Below are 15,987 nucleotides of genomic sequence, written 5' to 3'. Positions count from 1 at the left end.
GCAAGAGGATCTCTGAGTTCGAGGCCAGCCTGGTCTAAAAGTGAGTTCCAGGACAGAAACTACACACAGAAACTCTGTCTCAAACAAAACAAACAAAATAAAACACCCCCCCCAAAAAAAAAGGAAAGAAAAAAAAGTCTGTGGAAGGCTAGAGAGATGGCTTAGTGATTAAGAGCACTGGCTGCTTGCTCTTCCAGAGGACCTTTGCAATTCACCAGGTCTGAATATGGTGCACATTCATGTATACATGCCGGTGAAGCATAAAAATGTTACTTTAGGCCAGTTGTGGTAGCACACACCTTTAATCCTAGAACTTGGCAGGTAGAGGCAAGAGGATCTCTGAACTGGAGGCCAGCCTAGTATACAGAGGGATTTCCAGGACAGCCAGAGTTACACATAGAAACCCTGTCTCTAAAAACCAAAAAGTTACTTTTAAAAACTATTACACTTAGCCGGGCATTGGTGGCACACGCCTTTAATCCCAGCACTCGGGAGGCAGAGGAAGGCGGATCTCTGTGAGTTCAAGGCCAGCCTGGTCTACAAAGCGAGTTCCAGGAAAGGCGCAAAGCTACACAGAGAAACCCTGTCTCGAAAAACCAAAAAAAACAAAAACCAAAAAACAAAAACTATTACACTTATAAGGGAGGCTGCCATGATAACTGTGTAATTGGCAGGCAATTTGTGGCAATCTGGTCTCTCCTTCCACCATGAGGTTCTGGAGATCAAGCTAAAGTTGTCAGGCTTGGTAGCAAGTGCCTTTTTTACTCATCTTTCTGGCCCTGGATATGTAATGATTTTCAAAGACACCAGTGGGGTTCAATTCCAGTTCATCAATAGTATAGACCCTTGTGTGACCTCAAAAAGATATCACTCAGTGGAATGAACTCATGAAAGGGGATTAAAAGCAAGATGTGGTGCTTGGATTCAAAGCTTTGCTCTACCACTTGCTGTGAACTGCTTAACCTCAATGACTCAGCCTCTCCCACTGCAAAGTGTAGGTAAGTGATACTACCTCTTGCTAATGTGAAGATCATAAGACTTATCCCTATATAAAGGCCTTAGGACAGGACTAGGGTAAGTGTTAGCCAGCAAAAAACTTGCTGGGTGAAAATAAACCGATCACAAGGCTCAGAGCAATTATAGTATGAGAGCAAGGGTCAAGGAGTGGGTAAGAGCATTTGCTACCAAGCCTGATGACTTGACACGAGAATCTCTGTGCGTTTGAGGCTAGTTTGGTCAACAGTGAGTTCCAGGACAGCCACAGTTACACAGAGGCACAGGAAAAAAGAAGAAGAAGAAGAAGAAGGAGGAGGAGGAGGAGGAGGAGGAGGAGGAAAAATAAGAAAGTGGGGGAGAATAGCCCAGACTAAGTTCAAACTCTAGTAATGAAGAAATTTCATAATTACATGACAGATTTAATAACATTACTTTCTTATTTCAAACCAGGGCAGAAGTATATAGGCCAGATAAAAGGCCTCACTGCATTCTTCCAGCCAGACCTACTCAATGCATTCACATAAAGTTCCATTAAAAATGTTTATTTATGGGGTTGGGAATTTAGCTCAGTGGTAGAGCACTTGCCTAGCAAGCGCAAGGCCCTGGGTTTGATCCTCAACTCCCCCCCCCCCAAGAAAAAGTGTTTATTTTATGCAGTGTGGTGTGCATGCCTTTATAATCTCAGAACTCAGGAGGTAGAGGCAGGTGGATATCTAGGTTCTATGCCAGTCAGATCTACACTCAAGTTTCAGATTGTCCAGAGCTACATACTGAGAACCTGTCTCATAAACAAACAACAAACCCCATGTCAAAGCCAAATAATGTTTATTACTGACCTGAGTGTATGGCCTGGTGCATGTGTGGAGGCCAAAATGTAGCTCTGTTATGGGATAAAAACCCAGAGACCACTCAGCACGACCAAAGTTTGAATTGAGAGTCTGTATTAAGATGGCTGGAGACTGCCTGGAGAGAAACAATTCCCACAGAGCAGTCTGGAATGCATATTACAGGGAGGTTTCTAAAGACAAAGAACACAGAAAGACTACATCCTGGTTGGCAGTTGCAGCAGAAGCAAGCAAGCAGTTGAACAAAAGCCAAGAACATACAGTTAGCTGGGGGCATTTAGACCCTGAGTTTCTAGAACAGGGTTGGGTGCTTTCCCACTGGACTTTTTAGGGCAAGGGTAGAAACCAAAGATGGCTTCAGCTGAGCCAAGATGGAGAAACCTTTATCCTGTTATAAGCTCTATGTAGTTGGTTCTCTCTCTCCACCTTTCCATGGGTTCCAAGGCTGGAACTTGGTTCATCAGGCTCAAGTAGAAACACCTTTACCAGCCCAGCTATCCTACTGGTATTTTCTTTAAAAAAAAAAAAAAAAAAAAAAAAAGACTATGCAGGTTAGAGAGCTAGCTGGCTTGATGGTAAAGTGTTTTGATACACAGTTGTGAAGTTATGAGTCTAAACCTGGAGACAACATAAAGCTGGACGCAGTAACAGGCAAGCACCAGTAACCAGTAACATTTCTACACCCGGGAGATAGTGACAGCAGAAGTCCTCAAGGCTCCCGTGATGGCTAATCTTGGTTGTCAACTTGACTACATCTGGAATCAACTAAAAAGAAAGCAGCTGATACACCTGTGTGGGGTTTTCTTTGTTGGTGTGGTAGTTTGAATGTAATTGGCCTCCATAAGCTCATAGGGAATGGCACTAGTGAAAGGTTGTGACTTTGGAGTAGGTGTGGCCTTGTTGGAGGAAGTATGTTACTGTTGAGGCAGGCTTTGAGGTCTCATATATGCTCAAGGCATGCCAGAATATCAGACCACTTCCTGTTGCCTACCGGTCAAGATCTAAGAACTCTCAGCTCCTTCTCCAGCAGTATGTCTGCCTGCATGCTGCATTGCTTCCTACCATAACAATAATGGACTAAACCTCTGAAACTGTTAACAATTCAATGTTTTCCTTTATAAGAGCAGCCATGGTCATAGTGTCTCTTCACAGCAATAGAAACCCTAAGACAGTTGGATAATTTGAGGTAGGAGACTCCAGGTCATCTGAGGGCAGAAACCCACACTTAATCTGGGACACACCTTCCGGTGGCAGCCCACATAAAAGGACATGGAAGAAGGAAGCTGTTGCTTTTTGCCTGCTTGCCCTCATTTTCACTGACAAGTCCATCTATCCTGTGATGGATATGTTCTTTGTTCTCTAAAAAATAAAATTTGCCTAAAGATCAGAGGACAGAGCCAGCCACTAGATTAAATATAGAGGCCAGGCAGTGAGGGCACACACTTTTAATCCTAGCACTCTGGAGGCAGAGATCCAGCTGGATCTCTGTGAGTTCAATGCCACCCTGGACTACATGAGATTAATCTAGTCTAAAAGAGAAACAGAGCCAGAGCCACACCTTTAATTCCAGCACTTGGGATCGCATGCCTTTGCTCTTAGTATTTAGGAAGTACACACACAATCCCAGCTAGGAAGATTGAGACAGGAAATGAATGATATGGCTGGGCAGAGAAAGGCATAAAAGGCAGGAGATAGGAACTTCTGGCTGAGGACTCAGAGGCATTCAGTCTGAGGATTCGTGGAGACAGGATCTTGCCTCTCTTTCAGCCTGAGGATTCGGCAGCGGTGAGAAGTTTTTCTAGTGGCTTGTTCCTTTGTCTCTCTGATCTTTCAGCATTTATCCCAATATCCGGCTCTGGGTTTTTATTATAAGACCAATTCGAATTCATGCTACACTATCCTGTTCCTGAAGCAATCCTTTGCTGGTGTTAGTGCCCACTTCTTTGAGATTCCAACATAGACTGGAAACTGGCAGCTCTCTAGGACTTCCCTGGGACTCCAGCCCCAAACTGGGACTGCTGAGACATCTAGTGAACTCAACAACCTCCAGATCCTTAACCTTTCCCTCAGGAGATGGCCATTGCTGGACTACTCAAATCAAAGCCTGTAAGTCACTCTAATAAATCTCATATATTTTTTCTATCAGTTCTGTTTCTTTAGAGAACTTTGATTAATACAGTTCCCAAACCAGCTAGCCTCAAGTACAAGTAATGAACAACAAAGGCACCATGGTTCAAACAAGGCAGAAGGTTAGAATTGACAGACAAGATTGTCCTCTGACCTCCATAAGCAGGCCATGGCACAGGTGCACACATACACTCAAACATTCACATCAAGATATGACTTGAGTTCCAACCCGAGGGCCCACAGAGCAGAAGGGGAGAACTGGCTCCTACAAGTTTTCCTTTGACTTCCACATGTACACCAAGGTATATGGGTGTTTGCCCACCTCCTCCACATACACACACATGCACTTCAAAACATAATAAAAATTTAAATCCAAATGGTATATATGTAAATATGTACTTATTTATGTTTGTGTGGGTGTAATGGCTATCCTTGGTTAAGTTGACTACATCTGGAATTAACTAAAACCCAAGCAGCTTGATTGAATCATTTGAGGTGGGAAGATCCACCTTTAATCTGGGCCACACCTTCTGGCCAGCAGTCTATATAACGGATATGGAAAAAGGAAGCACTTGCTCTTTGCCTGCTCACTCACTCTCTCACTGGCAAGTCCATTCCTTCACTGGCATTCTCTAATTACTTCTTCAGGATTCTGGCATATATATACCCAGCTGAAAAATCCAGCTTCATGGACTGAACAACTACTGAATTCTTGGACCTTCACTGAGAGACAGCCACTATTGGAACACACACACACACACACACACACACACACACACACAGAGAGAGAGAGAGAGAGAGAGAGAGAGAGAGAGAGAGAGAGCACTTCATTCTATCAGTTGTTTCTCTACAGAACCCTAATATAGTGGGGTTTTTAAAATCATTTTATTATTTATTATATATACAGCATGTATAAATGCAGGCCAGAAGAGGGCGCCAGACCTTGTTACAGATGATTGTGAGCCACCATGTTGGTGCTGGGAATTGAACTCAGGACCTCTGGAAGAGCAGTCAGCACTCTTAACCTCTGAGCCATCTTTCCAGCCCTATAGTGGGTTTTAAAAAATAGGATCTCACTATGTAGCCCATTGTGTTACTTTTCTCACTCCTGTAACAAAATATCTGATAAAAGCAATTTTAGTACTTTACCAACTAGCTACATACCTAGCTGCCTTCCACTTTTTCAGATAGGGTCTCTTGCTTAGATTGGTTCTACTTTGGCTACCCAAGTAGCTTTGTTTTTACAGGTATGTGTGTCTGTGTTTCTGTGTGTGCCTAAGTGTAGAGGGTTGAGGACAACCTGAGTGTCATCTTAGGAACACAACCTACCTCCTTTTAGACAGTCATTGACCTACTAAAGAGCACCAATTAAGCTAGACTGGCTAGCTAGTAAGCCCCAGAGATCTTTCTGTCTCTACCTGTTCAATGCTGAGATTAAAAGTGTACACCTGAGCTGGGAGGTGGTAGTGCATGCCTTTAATTGCAGCACTTGGGAGGCAGAGCCAGGTGTATCTCTGTGAGTTCAAGGCCAGACTGGTCTACAGAGTGAGATCCAGGACAGCCACCAAAACTACAGAAAAACCCTGTCTCTTAAAAAAAAAAAAAAAAAAAAAAAAGTACACCTGCACAGATTAAAAAAGTGTACACAGCATTTTTACATGGGTTCTGGAGATCAGACTCAGGTCCTCATGCTTGTAGGGCATGTATTTTACCTATTTCCCCACTTAAGAAAACAAAACAAAACAAAAAAACATTCTTCACCAATTACTGAGCCTCCAGTATTCAGCTAAAACTACAGGAAACAAAGCTAGCCTTACTTCCCTTTTCCAAACTTTGGCCACACTGGGAAGAGCAGATGAAGACAATGCATGTGTTGGCAGCCACAGCTCCTGACAATTCCTTTAAAGCCAAAAACAAGACCATACTAAAGTGGGCATGGTGGTGCTTGCTCTTCAATCTCAACACTTGGGAGGTGGAGGCAGGAGTTCAAGACCACTGGTGCTAACAAAGGGAGTTCCGAGGCTAACCTGGTCTACAGGAGGCTCTCATGACAATAATTTTTATTTAGGTTAGCTCTACTATTTATCTACTGTTTCTGGACCAAATCTGTTGAGTTTCTTTGCTAGTGGGGACTCTGCAGAGTCAGGGAGCCAGAGTGAATAAAAAAGGCATACTCAGCCATCCATCAGCAGAGTTCTTATGACCTAACCATCTATTGTATTAGTTACTGTTAAGGTTCTTGCCCCAAACCTGATGACCTGAATTTGATCCCTGGAATCCACAAAATATGGAGAACTGACTGACAAGTTGTTCTCTGAACTCATGGCACCCCTGTCCACATACAAAACAATTTTTTAAAGCAGATTAAGGGAAGCGTCTGTTTGGCTCATAGTTTAAGGGAGACAGTCCTTTGTGACAGAGAAGGAATGCAGGCAGGAACAGGCAGCTGAGCGGATAGGAAGCCGAGTGGTTAATGCTGGTGTTCAACTCATTCTTTTTTACCGAGGCCTGACCAAAATGGTACTATCCATGAATTCAAGATGGGTCTACCCTGCCTTCCTCTCTGTTAAACTTCTCTGGAAAAGCCCGAATTATGCCCAAAGGTGTGTGTCCTGAGTGATTCAAAATGCTGTTGTCAATGAAGGTTAACCATCACATCTATTAAAGGACCCACCTTTTAATACCTCACAACGGAGACTATGTCTTACCCCTAGTTTTGGTGGAGATACTGAAACCATTGTAGAGGATTAGGAGGGTAAAGAAACTTGCCAGAGCCATTTGCTGTGGGCAGGTGTCCCCCCCAGGCTTGTGAAGCCAGACCCTGATCCAGCTAGTACATCTACCTTCCCTATGCAGGTTAATAGTTTATGAGGGTGACAATACTCATAAGATCTCTGTTCATCAGTGACCCAAAGCCGACAGCAGAGCTCTAGGTCCCATTCTCCTAGGCTACTCCTCCCTCATGACTTCAGATTTTTGAGACAAGGTTTCATCCTAGGATGTCCTGGAACACCCAATTCTTTTGCCTCCATTTCCCAACTGCTGAGATGTCAGGTATGCAGCACTAGGCCCAGCCTCCAGTCAATCTTGAACTTTCCTCAAGGAGCAATATTCAAAACCATAACCACCAGATATCAGCTCTCCCCTTATGATAAAATTTTCATACAAATATAACAGCAACAAAGCAGCATTGAAGTTTTTATTCATGTGAATCATTAAAAATGGGCATCTATACCAGTGTCAAAAGAGGGTGGTTGAGGAAGGCAGGGTAGACAAGGAGAAGGAATTTCCGTCTATTGGTAATAAAGCTCCAGGTTCATCCCATCATGGATTTCATCTGAAGACAGGTATTAAGGAATTTTCATTGAGGGCTGACTCTACCCACTCACAGCTGGATCCTTGTGGCTCAACACCCAAACCCTGGACTAAGGACGCAATTTTGGAATGGGCACTTTGATCTAAGAACTCAAGCTATAACGTATAGTGGCCCTCAAGACCACGGAGAAGGCCAAGTTGTTTGCCACCAAACCCTAGTGTATAGAGTCAGATTCTCAAGTACCTCCCCCACTCCATCTCACACACACAATGATAATAATACATTTTCTTAAATGTTCATAATCAGGCTCAGCAGTTGAAGAGCATTCATGGCTGCTCCTCCAGAGGAACTGGGTTCAATTCCCAGCACTTGCATGGTGGTTCCAGGGAATCTGAAGCATTCTCTGTCCTCTGCCAGCAACAGGCATGTGTATGGTGCAGACAAAATTGCAGGCAAAAGACCCAGGACCCTCCCACCCCATTAAAAAAGAAATCATACTGGTTGTCAATTACAATCACATCTGAGTTACACACCACCTTCACTTCCTGTCCAACATCCACGTGGTGCTCAGTCATAAATATTTTGAACCTGAATGTCAAAATCCTTCTGAACCAAGTTAAATTATTCCACCACCCTCCTCACCAACAAAATAATTCCATAATTCCCATTTTCTCAGTAGTCATGATAGACCACATTCTAAGTTAAACATCCTACCTTCCTTAATTTCCCTACAGGTTTCAGTAACCGAACCAGAATTCAAGATAAGCATGTGGATTCTTTCACGAAAGTCACAAAAAGGATACAATCTCCCAGAGACACGTGGTCCTTAAAAATCGTATACCTACGGGACAAATACCTTTCAGAGAGACTGATTTGGTGGGGTAGGGGAAGGGTGGGGGTGGGCTTTTGTCTTTGAAAGCAAGCTGAGCCCTCATAGGGGCTGCCGGAGGCTCCCCCAACGGAAACTTTCTAGTCTAATAAGGACCAACGCGCACTTACCACTTTTTAAGAACGATCTTATTCCAACGGGTGCCAGTTTGGGCCGCTATCAGTTTCTTCAAGTCCCCGATGGTGTCATCGGTGCTGGGCACGAAGGAGTTAAGGTAAATGGAAGGAAGAGGTAGAACGAGGAAGACGGTATTAGGCCTCCCCCGTCTACGTCATTTAACTACAATTTACCCAACACCACCAACTGCCCCAGAGACCACTGCCAGTCACCCTTCGGTGGATACTTGCACTTGACGCGGACTTTCTTTCCTAGACGGTCGTTGCAAACCACCTCAATCATCGTGGCTGGAGCTACACCGGGTGGAGGGAGGATGGAAGGCAGCAGAGTTAGGCCTTTGGGGGTCGCCCAGGCGCCCAAAGTCCTTTCCTGAGTTGAGTCCTTAGTTCACACTACCCTGAACACCGGACAGTCCGCAGCAGCCCCAGTCCAGCGTCTGGATGGCGGGGACCCCAGACGGTCGCGTCTCCGCCCCTTACCTCCCGCAGGCCCAGCCCCGGAAACCCCGGGTTTCGCCTCCCGCAACCCCTAGACTCCCGGGTCTCAGGCGCTTCCCGTGATCCCGGGCCTCTCGGTTTATCTCCCTCACCTCTAAACCCCTCGAGCTTATCGACGACACAACTTCTAGCTCGACTGCGAGCCCCGGACCGATTTAAGGCTGGAAACAGGAAGCGGAAGTGATATAACGGAAACACCCGCCCTTAGATGCTTCCAGGTTCCGGGCTAGCAAAGATTGGTGGTTCTGTGGCGCAGTTTTGATGAGCCGATCCTAGTGGATTTACAGCGGAATTGGAAGCGGAGTTGGAGATTCCTTCGTTGTGGAAGAGACCCAAAGGATCCCCAGAGGAGGGGTGATCTGCCATTCCCAACCCAGACAAACCTCCTACCGCAGAATCTGGGCTGCCGAGGGCCGGAACTGGAGTCATGCAGGTCCCGTGGCCGTCGGGCTCTCTGCTGTCATTCAAAGCTCGGTCTCGGACCCTGTGCTTGCCTTTCGCCTCTGACGGCAGGGGCTGTTTCCGAGACCCTAGGGGTGCAGACTGCAGTTGATGAAAGCTAAGCGGGATCCTGGACGGGAAGGCCTTGTACACCGCCCCATGGGTCCGTGTCCTGCCTGCGAAGATGTTGGAAACAGCATACTGGAAAAGATACTTTTTTTTGTTTGTTTGTTTTTTTGTTTTGTTTTTCCTTTTTGATCTTCAAGGAACACCTTGTTCCAGATTACAGAATCTCCAGAGCTGGTGGGAGTGGAATCCCTCCCTTCCTAAATTCAACCAGTTTCCACCTCTACTGAACGATTCCTTCTTAGCGGATCGGACTCTCAGTAAGGTAAGCATTTATTGACTCATTTTTAAAAATTAGCTTAATTTTTTTTTTGAGATAGGGTATTGGTATATAGACCAAGCTGACCTCGAATTTGTGATACTCCTGTCCAGCCTCGGAAGTTGCTGGTATTATACAGACCTGTGTGTTAGAAGCCAGCCTGGTCTATACAGAGAGTTCCAGGACAGAGCTTTCTAGAAAGACTGTTTCAAAAAGGGGGGGAAAAAAGTAAAATCTACCAGGGCCTTGTGCTTAGCTAATACCTCTTATACAAAATTTATCCTTATGCGTAGGCAGCAAAAATCATTATTTTTTCTTTTTGTTGCGGCTCGTGGCCACGCCTCCCTGGCTTGGCAGTCCTGCTGGCCCCTCAGCCTCAATGACACCTTTCCGTCTGGAATAAAGTCCTGGTTCCTGTCATTAGTATTTTGATTTTCTGTTCCGAAAATACTTCCTAGCTTTACCGACACCCACATTGGAGAGCGAGCCATAGCCTCGCGCATACATACCAGAAAAGTGGAGTTTCTTATTTTTCTCTTTCTTTCCTTCCTTCCTTCCTTCCTTTTTTTCTTTCTGGTGTTGGAGGTCGAACCTAGGGCCTTCTAGCATTTTAACCAGTGGCTCCCACTGACCTGCACACCCCGCTCCTCGCTTAGCTCTTCTTGTTTCTGCCTCCAGAGATGCTTTTAGGGCTCCGTCCCTGGTCTTAACCACGCCTCCAATCTTGACTCAGTCCCCCAACCCTGCCTGCGCCGCCCATCCATTCCAAACTTGACTCCATCCCCTAAACTGGACCTTGTTCCGCCTGAGCTAGGCTTTACACGTTTGGTCGTCGGCCCCAGCTAGGACCCCTGGTTCTTGACACGCCTCTGCGCCCCTTCCCACCCAAGTCATGATTTCCGGGCTTCCTGCTCTGTTAGCTTTCCCCTGCCCAGGTCACGCCTTCTGGGCAGCCTGGACTCTGCCTTGACCCCTCCCTAAACCTCTTCCAGCTCAAGTGCAGCCTTCCGGACGCGCCCCTTGGCCTCTTCCTACTGAAGCCACGCCTTCCTGTGGTGGCCGACAGCCCTGGATCTGCTCCTCTGCCACTGGCTACACCCCTCCACTCAGTCGGTCTTTTCAAAATGCCGTGCCCCAACACCTCCCCCGCCCTCCCCTCGGTCTCTTGTCTGTCTCTGTCTCCCTTCCTCTCCCCTTCCCCCAGAACCCCGCCTTCGGTGTGTGCCGCTTCCCCTCCGCCCCGCCCCAGGACCACTCCCCTCCCGCCCGAGCTTCGCCTGCCAGGCGTGCGGCTTTCCTCCGCCTGGCCCGAACCTCGTCTGCTTGCCTCGGCTCGCCACGTCTCCTGGCTCTGGCCCGCCCTGAGCCCCTCCTTGCCGGAGCCACGCCTCCTGGGTTGCCCGGCCCCTCTGGGTTTGCAGCTTCTAGTTGGCTCCACCTCCTGGCCACGCCCCCGGGACGCCCCCTTCCGAGCCTTGCCTCCTGGGTTCGCCGCTCGCCTCGCGCCCCGGCCGGCCCCGCCCCCGGCCCCTCCCCGCTCTAGCCACACCTTCTCGGTTCGCCGCTCGCCTCGCACCCCGGCCGGCCCCGCCCCCGGCCCCTCCCCGCTCTAGCCACACCTTCTCTGGGTTCGCCGCTCGCCTCGCGCCCGGCCCGGCCCGCCCCGGCCCCTCCCCGCTCTAGCCACACCTTCTCGGTTCGCCGCTCGCCTCGCACCCCGGCCGGCCCCGGCCCCGCCTCGCACCCCGGGCCCGCCTCGCGCCCCCTCCCCGCTCTAGCCACACCTTCTGGGTTTGCCTACCCTCAGTTCCACCCGGTGGCCGAACCGGTCAGGCCTAGTCAGTCACCAGTCCCGGGCTCCAGCCGGCGGTGAAGCCGGGCCGGTGCAGTCCCGGGCCTCAGCCCCTTCCCCGGGAAGGGACAGCAGGGCTCCTCGACAAGCCTCCGAAAGTCGCGCCGGTTTGGCAAGTCCGGCCACCTCAGCGCCCTCAGGGGAGCGCGGGCCTCACCACCACCGGAAACGGAAGCACGGGACAGCAGGACCATGGCGACGCTGTTCGACCTCCCAGACTTGGTGCTCTTGGAGATCTTCTCCTACCTCCCGGTCCGGGACCGGATCCGCATCTCCAGGTGCGGCCCCGCTCCTCGCTCCTGGGGGAAAGAGCCGGGCAGGGGCTCGGCAGGAGATGCGAATCCCGTCCCAGCGGGCGGGGTCGTTCTAACGGCCGGTCCACTCCTCCAGGGTCTGTCACCACTGGAAGAGGCTGGTGGACGATCGGTGGTTGTGGCGACACGTCGACCTGACGCTCTACACGGTATGCAGTACGCGGGACCCGCGGGCGGTGCGCGGAGAGCCAGCCTCCGGCCCTGGGACAGAAGTGGGGTCTGCTTTGTCTTGCTTTCTAGGGTTTGTTTGCTCTTGTTTGTTCATTTATTTGCTTGTTTGTTTATTTGTGGCTTATGTTTTATTTTCTTTTTCTATATTGTTTGTTTGTTCCTTTGGGGGAGGGGAGGTTTTTTTGAGACAGGGTCTCTAGCCCAGACTGGACTCCAGCTTCCTAGGATGCTGAGGATGATGACCTTGAACTTTTGATCTACCTCGACCTTCTAAATACTGGGGTTACCAGCGTGGGCTCCCGTGACTGGTTTCTGTGAGGCTGGGGATGGAATTTAGGCTTCCTGAATGCTAGGAAAGCACTCTACTGACTGGGCCGTGTACTTGCAACTCACTACCCCTTGCCTCAACCTCCTGAGTGCTAAGGTTACAGGTGTAGGCCATCTTGTCTGGCCCAGGAAGTGTTTGGTTTTTGTTTTTTTTCCCCCTTGAGACTGGGTTTGTTTGCAGCTCTGGCTGTCCTGAAACTTGCTTTATCCTCTTGCCCCTGCCTCTAAAGGCAGAGCGTGTGCCACCATGCCCAGCTGGTTTGCTTTGGTTTTGAAGTGAGTCCATGCTTGGGATTTCCTGCATGTCTATCCTGACACTAGCCTTTACCTCCTCTTTAGCAACCCTCAGACCTCAGTTTCATGGGGATTTAAAAGAGTGCTTTCTTGACCCGGGTGAAGCCCTGTGCTCCATCCCTAACACCAAGAAAAAAAAAGAAAAAGTACCTGCCTGCCTGGTGTGTGTAGAAGACTTAGCCAGTTGCATAGGGAGATGGTTTAGACCAGAGTCTGGTCTCCAGCATATGATAAATGCAACTTGAAACTATTACTAGTTTTCTGGTTTTGTTGTTCTGTTTTGGTTTTTGAGATGGGTCTCATGTAACCCACAATAGATTCTGGCTATACTGCTAACCTCAAAGTGGATAAGAATTATTCTGGAGCCAAATGTGAGTGATCATGGTTGAAAATACAGCTAGGCTTCCTAAAATACATGGTCAGACATAACGGCTCCATGAAATTATTTATTTATTTGAGACAAGGGTTCCTCTGTGAGTCCTGGAACACCCTCAAGTCCAACCAGGCTGGCCTTGAACTTTAGAGATCTCCTGAGTGCTGGGATTAAAGGTGTCGTTTACTACCTACCACCCAGTGAAACTTTATAGTAACAGAATGGGGAAAGTCACAAAGACCTTTCAAAAGAGTGAGCTGTCTCTCCAGCAACTATCAAAAAAAGAAAAACATTTAATTTCTCTCTGAAAAAGTGATCAACAAAACTTACACCATAAAGCTGAGCCTGGCACAGCCTGTAATCCCAGCTACTACAGAGGCCAAGGGAGGAAGATCATAAATTCAAGGCCAGCTTGGGTAACTTAGCTAGACCCTGTGTTGAAGTACAAATTCAGAAAAGGCCTGGAACTGTGACTTAGTTCTAGTGTTTCCCTGGCCTGTGTAAGGTCCTGAGTTCATTCCCCAATACCACCACAAACAAGTGTATGATCTGAGCTAGGGTATAGCTGAGTTCATGGCATGGTCTAAATATATATACGATCCTGGATTTCCAACAACAGTGAATCACTTGTTCTGCGTGTGTGTGTGTGTGTGTGTGTGTGTGTGTGTGTGTGTGTGTGTGTTTATTTTGTTTTAAGACAAGGTCTCACTATGTAACTCTAACTTGGTATATAGACCAGACTGGCCTGGAATTTAGAGAGATCCCCCTGCCTCTGTGCCCACCAGTGCGGAGACTAAAGGTGAGCACCACAACCCTGGACTCTGCCTTGTTTATTTGTTTGTGTTTGAGACAGGATCTTCCACTGAACTTGGAGCTTACTGATTAACTAAACAGGCTGGCCAGAACTGTGGATTCTTCTGCCTCAACCTCCCCCATATGCTGGCTGGGTTTAAGAGCATGAGTCTTTTTGTTTTGGTTTTCGAGACAGGGTTTCTCTGTGTAGTTTTGGAGCCTGTCCTGAATCTCGCTCTGTAGACCAGGCTGGCCTCGAACTCAGAGATCTACCTGCTTCTGCATCCCGAGTGCTGGGAATAAAGGCGTGTACCACCGCCCTGCTAAGGGAATGAGTCTTAATACCCAGCAAAAGAAACTGCGTTGATTTGGGGAAGGAAGCTGGCAGAAGAGCTGAACCCCAGGGAAACACCAGAACCCAGGTCCGAAGCATGTCTGTCACCAGCTAGGTGAATCTTCTGGGACCCGGTACCTCTCACCCAGTCATCCCAATCTCTGGCTCTTACAGATGCGTCCGAAAGTCATGTGGCACCTTCTGCGCCGGTACATGGCGTCCCGGCTCCACTCGCTGCGCTTGGGCGGTTACCTGTTCTCTGGCTCTCAGGCCCCACAACTATCCCCTGCCTTGATGCGGGCCCTGGGCCAGAAGTGCCCCAACCTGAAGCGCCTGTGCCTGCATGTGGCTGACATGAGCATGGTGCCCATCACCAGCCTGCCCAGCACGCTGAGGACCCTGGAGCTGCATAGCTGTGAGATCTCGATGATCTGGCTGCAGAAGGAGCAGGACCCCACAGTGCTGCCACTGCTGGAATGCATCGTGCTGGACCGAGTGCCAGCCTTCCGTGATGAGCACCTGCAGGGCCTTACCCGCTTCCGAGCCCTGCGCTCGCTGGTGCTGGGTGGCACCTACCGGGTCACTGAGACCGGGCTGGATGCCAGCCTGCAGGAGCTCAGCTATCTGCAGAGGCTAGAGGTACTGGGCTGTACCCTGTCAGCTGACAGCACCCTCCTGGCCATCAGCCGCCACCTCCGAGATGTGCGTAAGATTCGGCTGACCGTTGGGGGTCTCTCAGCCCAAGGCCTGGTTTTCCTGGAGGGAATGCCTGCCCTGGAGAGCTTGTGCTTCCAGGGTCCTCTCATCACTCCAGAGATGCCCACACCTGTGCAGCTTGTGTCCTCCTGCCTCACCATGCCTAAACTCAGAGTTCTTGAGGTGCAAGGGCTGGGCTGGGAGGGGCAGGAGGCAGAGAAGGTTCTATGCAAGGGCCTGCCCCACTGCATGGTTATTGTCAGGGCCTGTCCCAAAGAATCCATGGATTGGTGGATGTGAAGGTATCACCCATCCATCCCTGGGACCTATCCTAGCTTTAAAGTTGACCTTCCAAGCAGCAAACTGAAGCATGTAAATTAATCAGGCTTGAGGAAACAAGGTCACAAGGGAAAAAACCAGGACCTTTGGGCCTGCAGGCCGGGGTTGTCTGTCATCTAGATGACCTCAGCCTTGTCACCCAGCCTCTGGGAGGCACACTTCGCACGTTTAGGAATAGGCATCATAGCTACCTCATGATTCATTTGCAAATCTTCACACCCCCCCCCCTTTTTTTTCCAGTACTTGGGGATCAAACCCATGTTTGGCCAGCACTGCTGTGCTCCTGAGCTACACTGGAGCCCTGGAAAGCCTTAGTTTGTAATGGACCCCAGAAAAGGGGTCATTTTCAGGGTGCAGCTGGACAGAGTTCAGGCTCTGAGGTCTGCCTGGCTGTCTGCTTGTATGCTTGGGAGACAAGCTTTTGGATTGTCCTAGTGTTCTAAAAAGTTCTCAATTGTATTTTCTGTATTTTGTATCCTGCCTTTTCCAAGTTTTCTACAGCATATAGTATTTTACTATTAAAGAAAAATAATGGTTTTTCAAAGTGTATTCATTTATTAAGAAGGGTTGCTCCTCTTCAGCACTTACTGTTATTTTTTTAAATTTTATTTATCTATCCTTTGTCATTACAGTTACTTACTTTGTGTTCGTGTGTGTGCTATAGCACACATGTGGAGGCCAGAGGACACATATCAGTTTTCTCCTATCCTGTGGGTCATAGGGATCAAACCTAAGTGGTCAGGCTTGGTGACAAGTGCCTTTACCTTTGAGCCATCTTGCCAGGCTCTTATTTTTAGACAGGAGCTCATATAATGACCCTGAACTCTATAAGTAGCTGAAGATGACTTTCAATTCCTGATTCTCCTGCCGCCTTCTCCCAAG

General features: G+C 48.5%; 2 protein-coding genes across 6 annotated transcripts; one reads left to right on the top strand and one right to left on the bottom strand.

Annotated features, from left to right (window-relative positions):
* Nucleotides 1-7,139: 7,139 nt before the first annotated feature.
* On the bottom strand, nt 7,140-9,351 carry Ubl5 (ubiquitin like 5). The gene is made up of 6 exons (XM_036192100.1): nt 9,171-9,351; nt 8,880-9,059; nt 8,517-8,583; nt 8,284-8,367; nt 8,088-8,125; nt 7,140-7,305 (listed from the first exon to the last, which is right to left on the bottom strand). Exons 3-6 carry the CDS (start codon nt 8,570-8,572, stop codon nt 7,262-7,264), a joined length of 222 nt encoding a protein of 73 aa, XP_036047993.1. The 5' UTR covers nt 8,573-8,583; nt 8,880-9,059; nt 9,171-9,351; the 3' UTR covers nt 7,140-7,261.
* On the top strand, nt 9,342-15,649 carry Fbxl12 (F-box and leucine rich repeat protein 12). 5 transcript variants are annotated; one of them, XM_036192092.1, is made up of 4 exons: nt 9,342-9,619; nt 11,856-11,928; nt 13,679-13,743; nt 14,245-15,649. In XM_036192092.1, the coding sequence occupies exons 1-4, from the start codon at nt 9,413-9,415 to the stop codon at nt 15,064-15,066; spliced, it is 1,167 nt and encodes a 388-aa protein (XP_036047985.1). In that variant the 5' UTR covers nt 9,342-9,412; the 3' UTR covers nt 15,067-15,649. The 5 variants fall into 5 exon arrangements, with proteins under 5 accessions (XP_036047985.1, XP_036047986.1, XP_036047988.1 ...); XM_036192094.1 differs by lacking the exons at nt 9,342-9,619; nt 13,679-13,743 and adding an exon at nt 11,278-11,743; XM_036192093.1 differs by lacking the exons at nt 11,856-11,928; nt 13,679-13,743.
* Nucleotides 15,650-15,987: the final 338 nt, after the last annotated feature.

The sequence above is a fragment of the Onychomys torridus genome, chromosome 7 (assembly GCF_903995425.1).
Source record: "Onychomys torridus chromosome 7, mOncTor1.1, whole genome shotgun sequence".
In the NCBI taxonomy this organism is placed as follows: Eukaryota; Metazoa; Chordata; class Mammalia; order Rodentia; family Cricetidae; genus Onychomys; species Onychomys torridus.
Note: the sequence above shows the minus strand (reverse complement) of the source record. Positions and strands in the feature narration are given on the sequence as shown.

Coding starts and splice junctions, on each gene's coding strand:
- Ubl5 (XM_036192100.1), bottom strand. CDS start 8,572: ATGATTGAGGTGGTTTGCAACGACCGTCTAGGAAAGAAAGTCCGCGTC. Junction 8,368..8,516: donor AAAGTCCGCGTCAAGTGCAA/GTATCCACCGAA, acceptor CTTCGTGCCCAG/CACCGATGACACCATCGGGG. Junction 8,126..8,283: donor AAGATCGTTCTTAAAAAGTG/GTAAGTGCGCGT, acceptor TTTGTCCCGTAG/GTATACGATTTTTAAGGACC.
- Fbxl12 (XM_036192092.1), top strand. CDS start 9,413: ATGTTGGAAACAGCATACTGGAAAAGATACTTTTTTTTGTTTGTTTGT. Junction 9,620..11,855: donor CGGATCGGACTCTCAGTAAG/GTAAGCATTTAT, acceptor CCACTCCTCCAG/GGTCTGTCACCACTGGAAGA. Junction 13,744..14,244: donor CACCAGTGCGGAGACTAAAG/GTGAGCACCACA, acceptor TGGCTCTTACAG/ATGCGTCCGAAAGTCATGTG.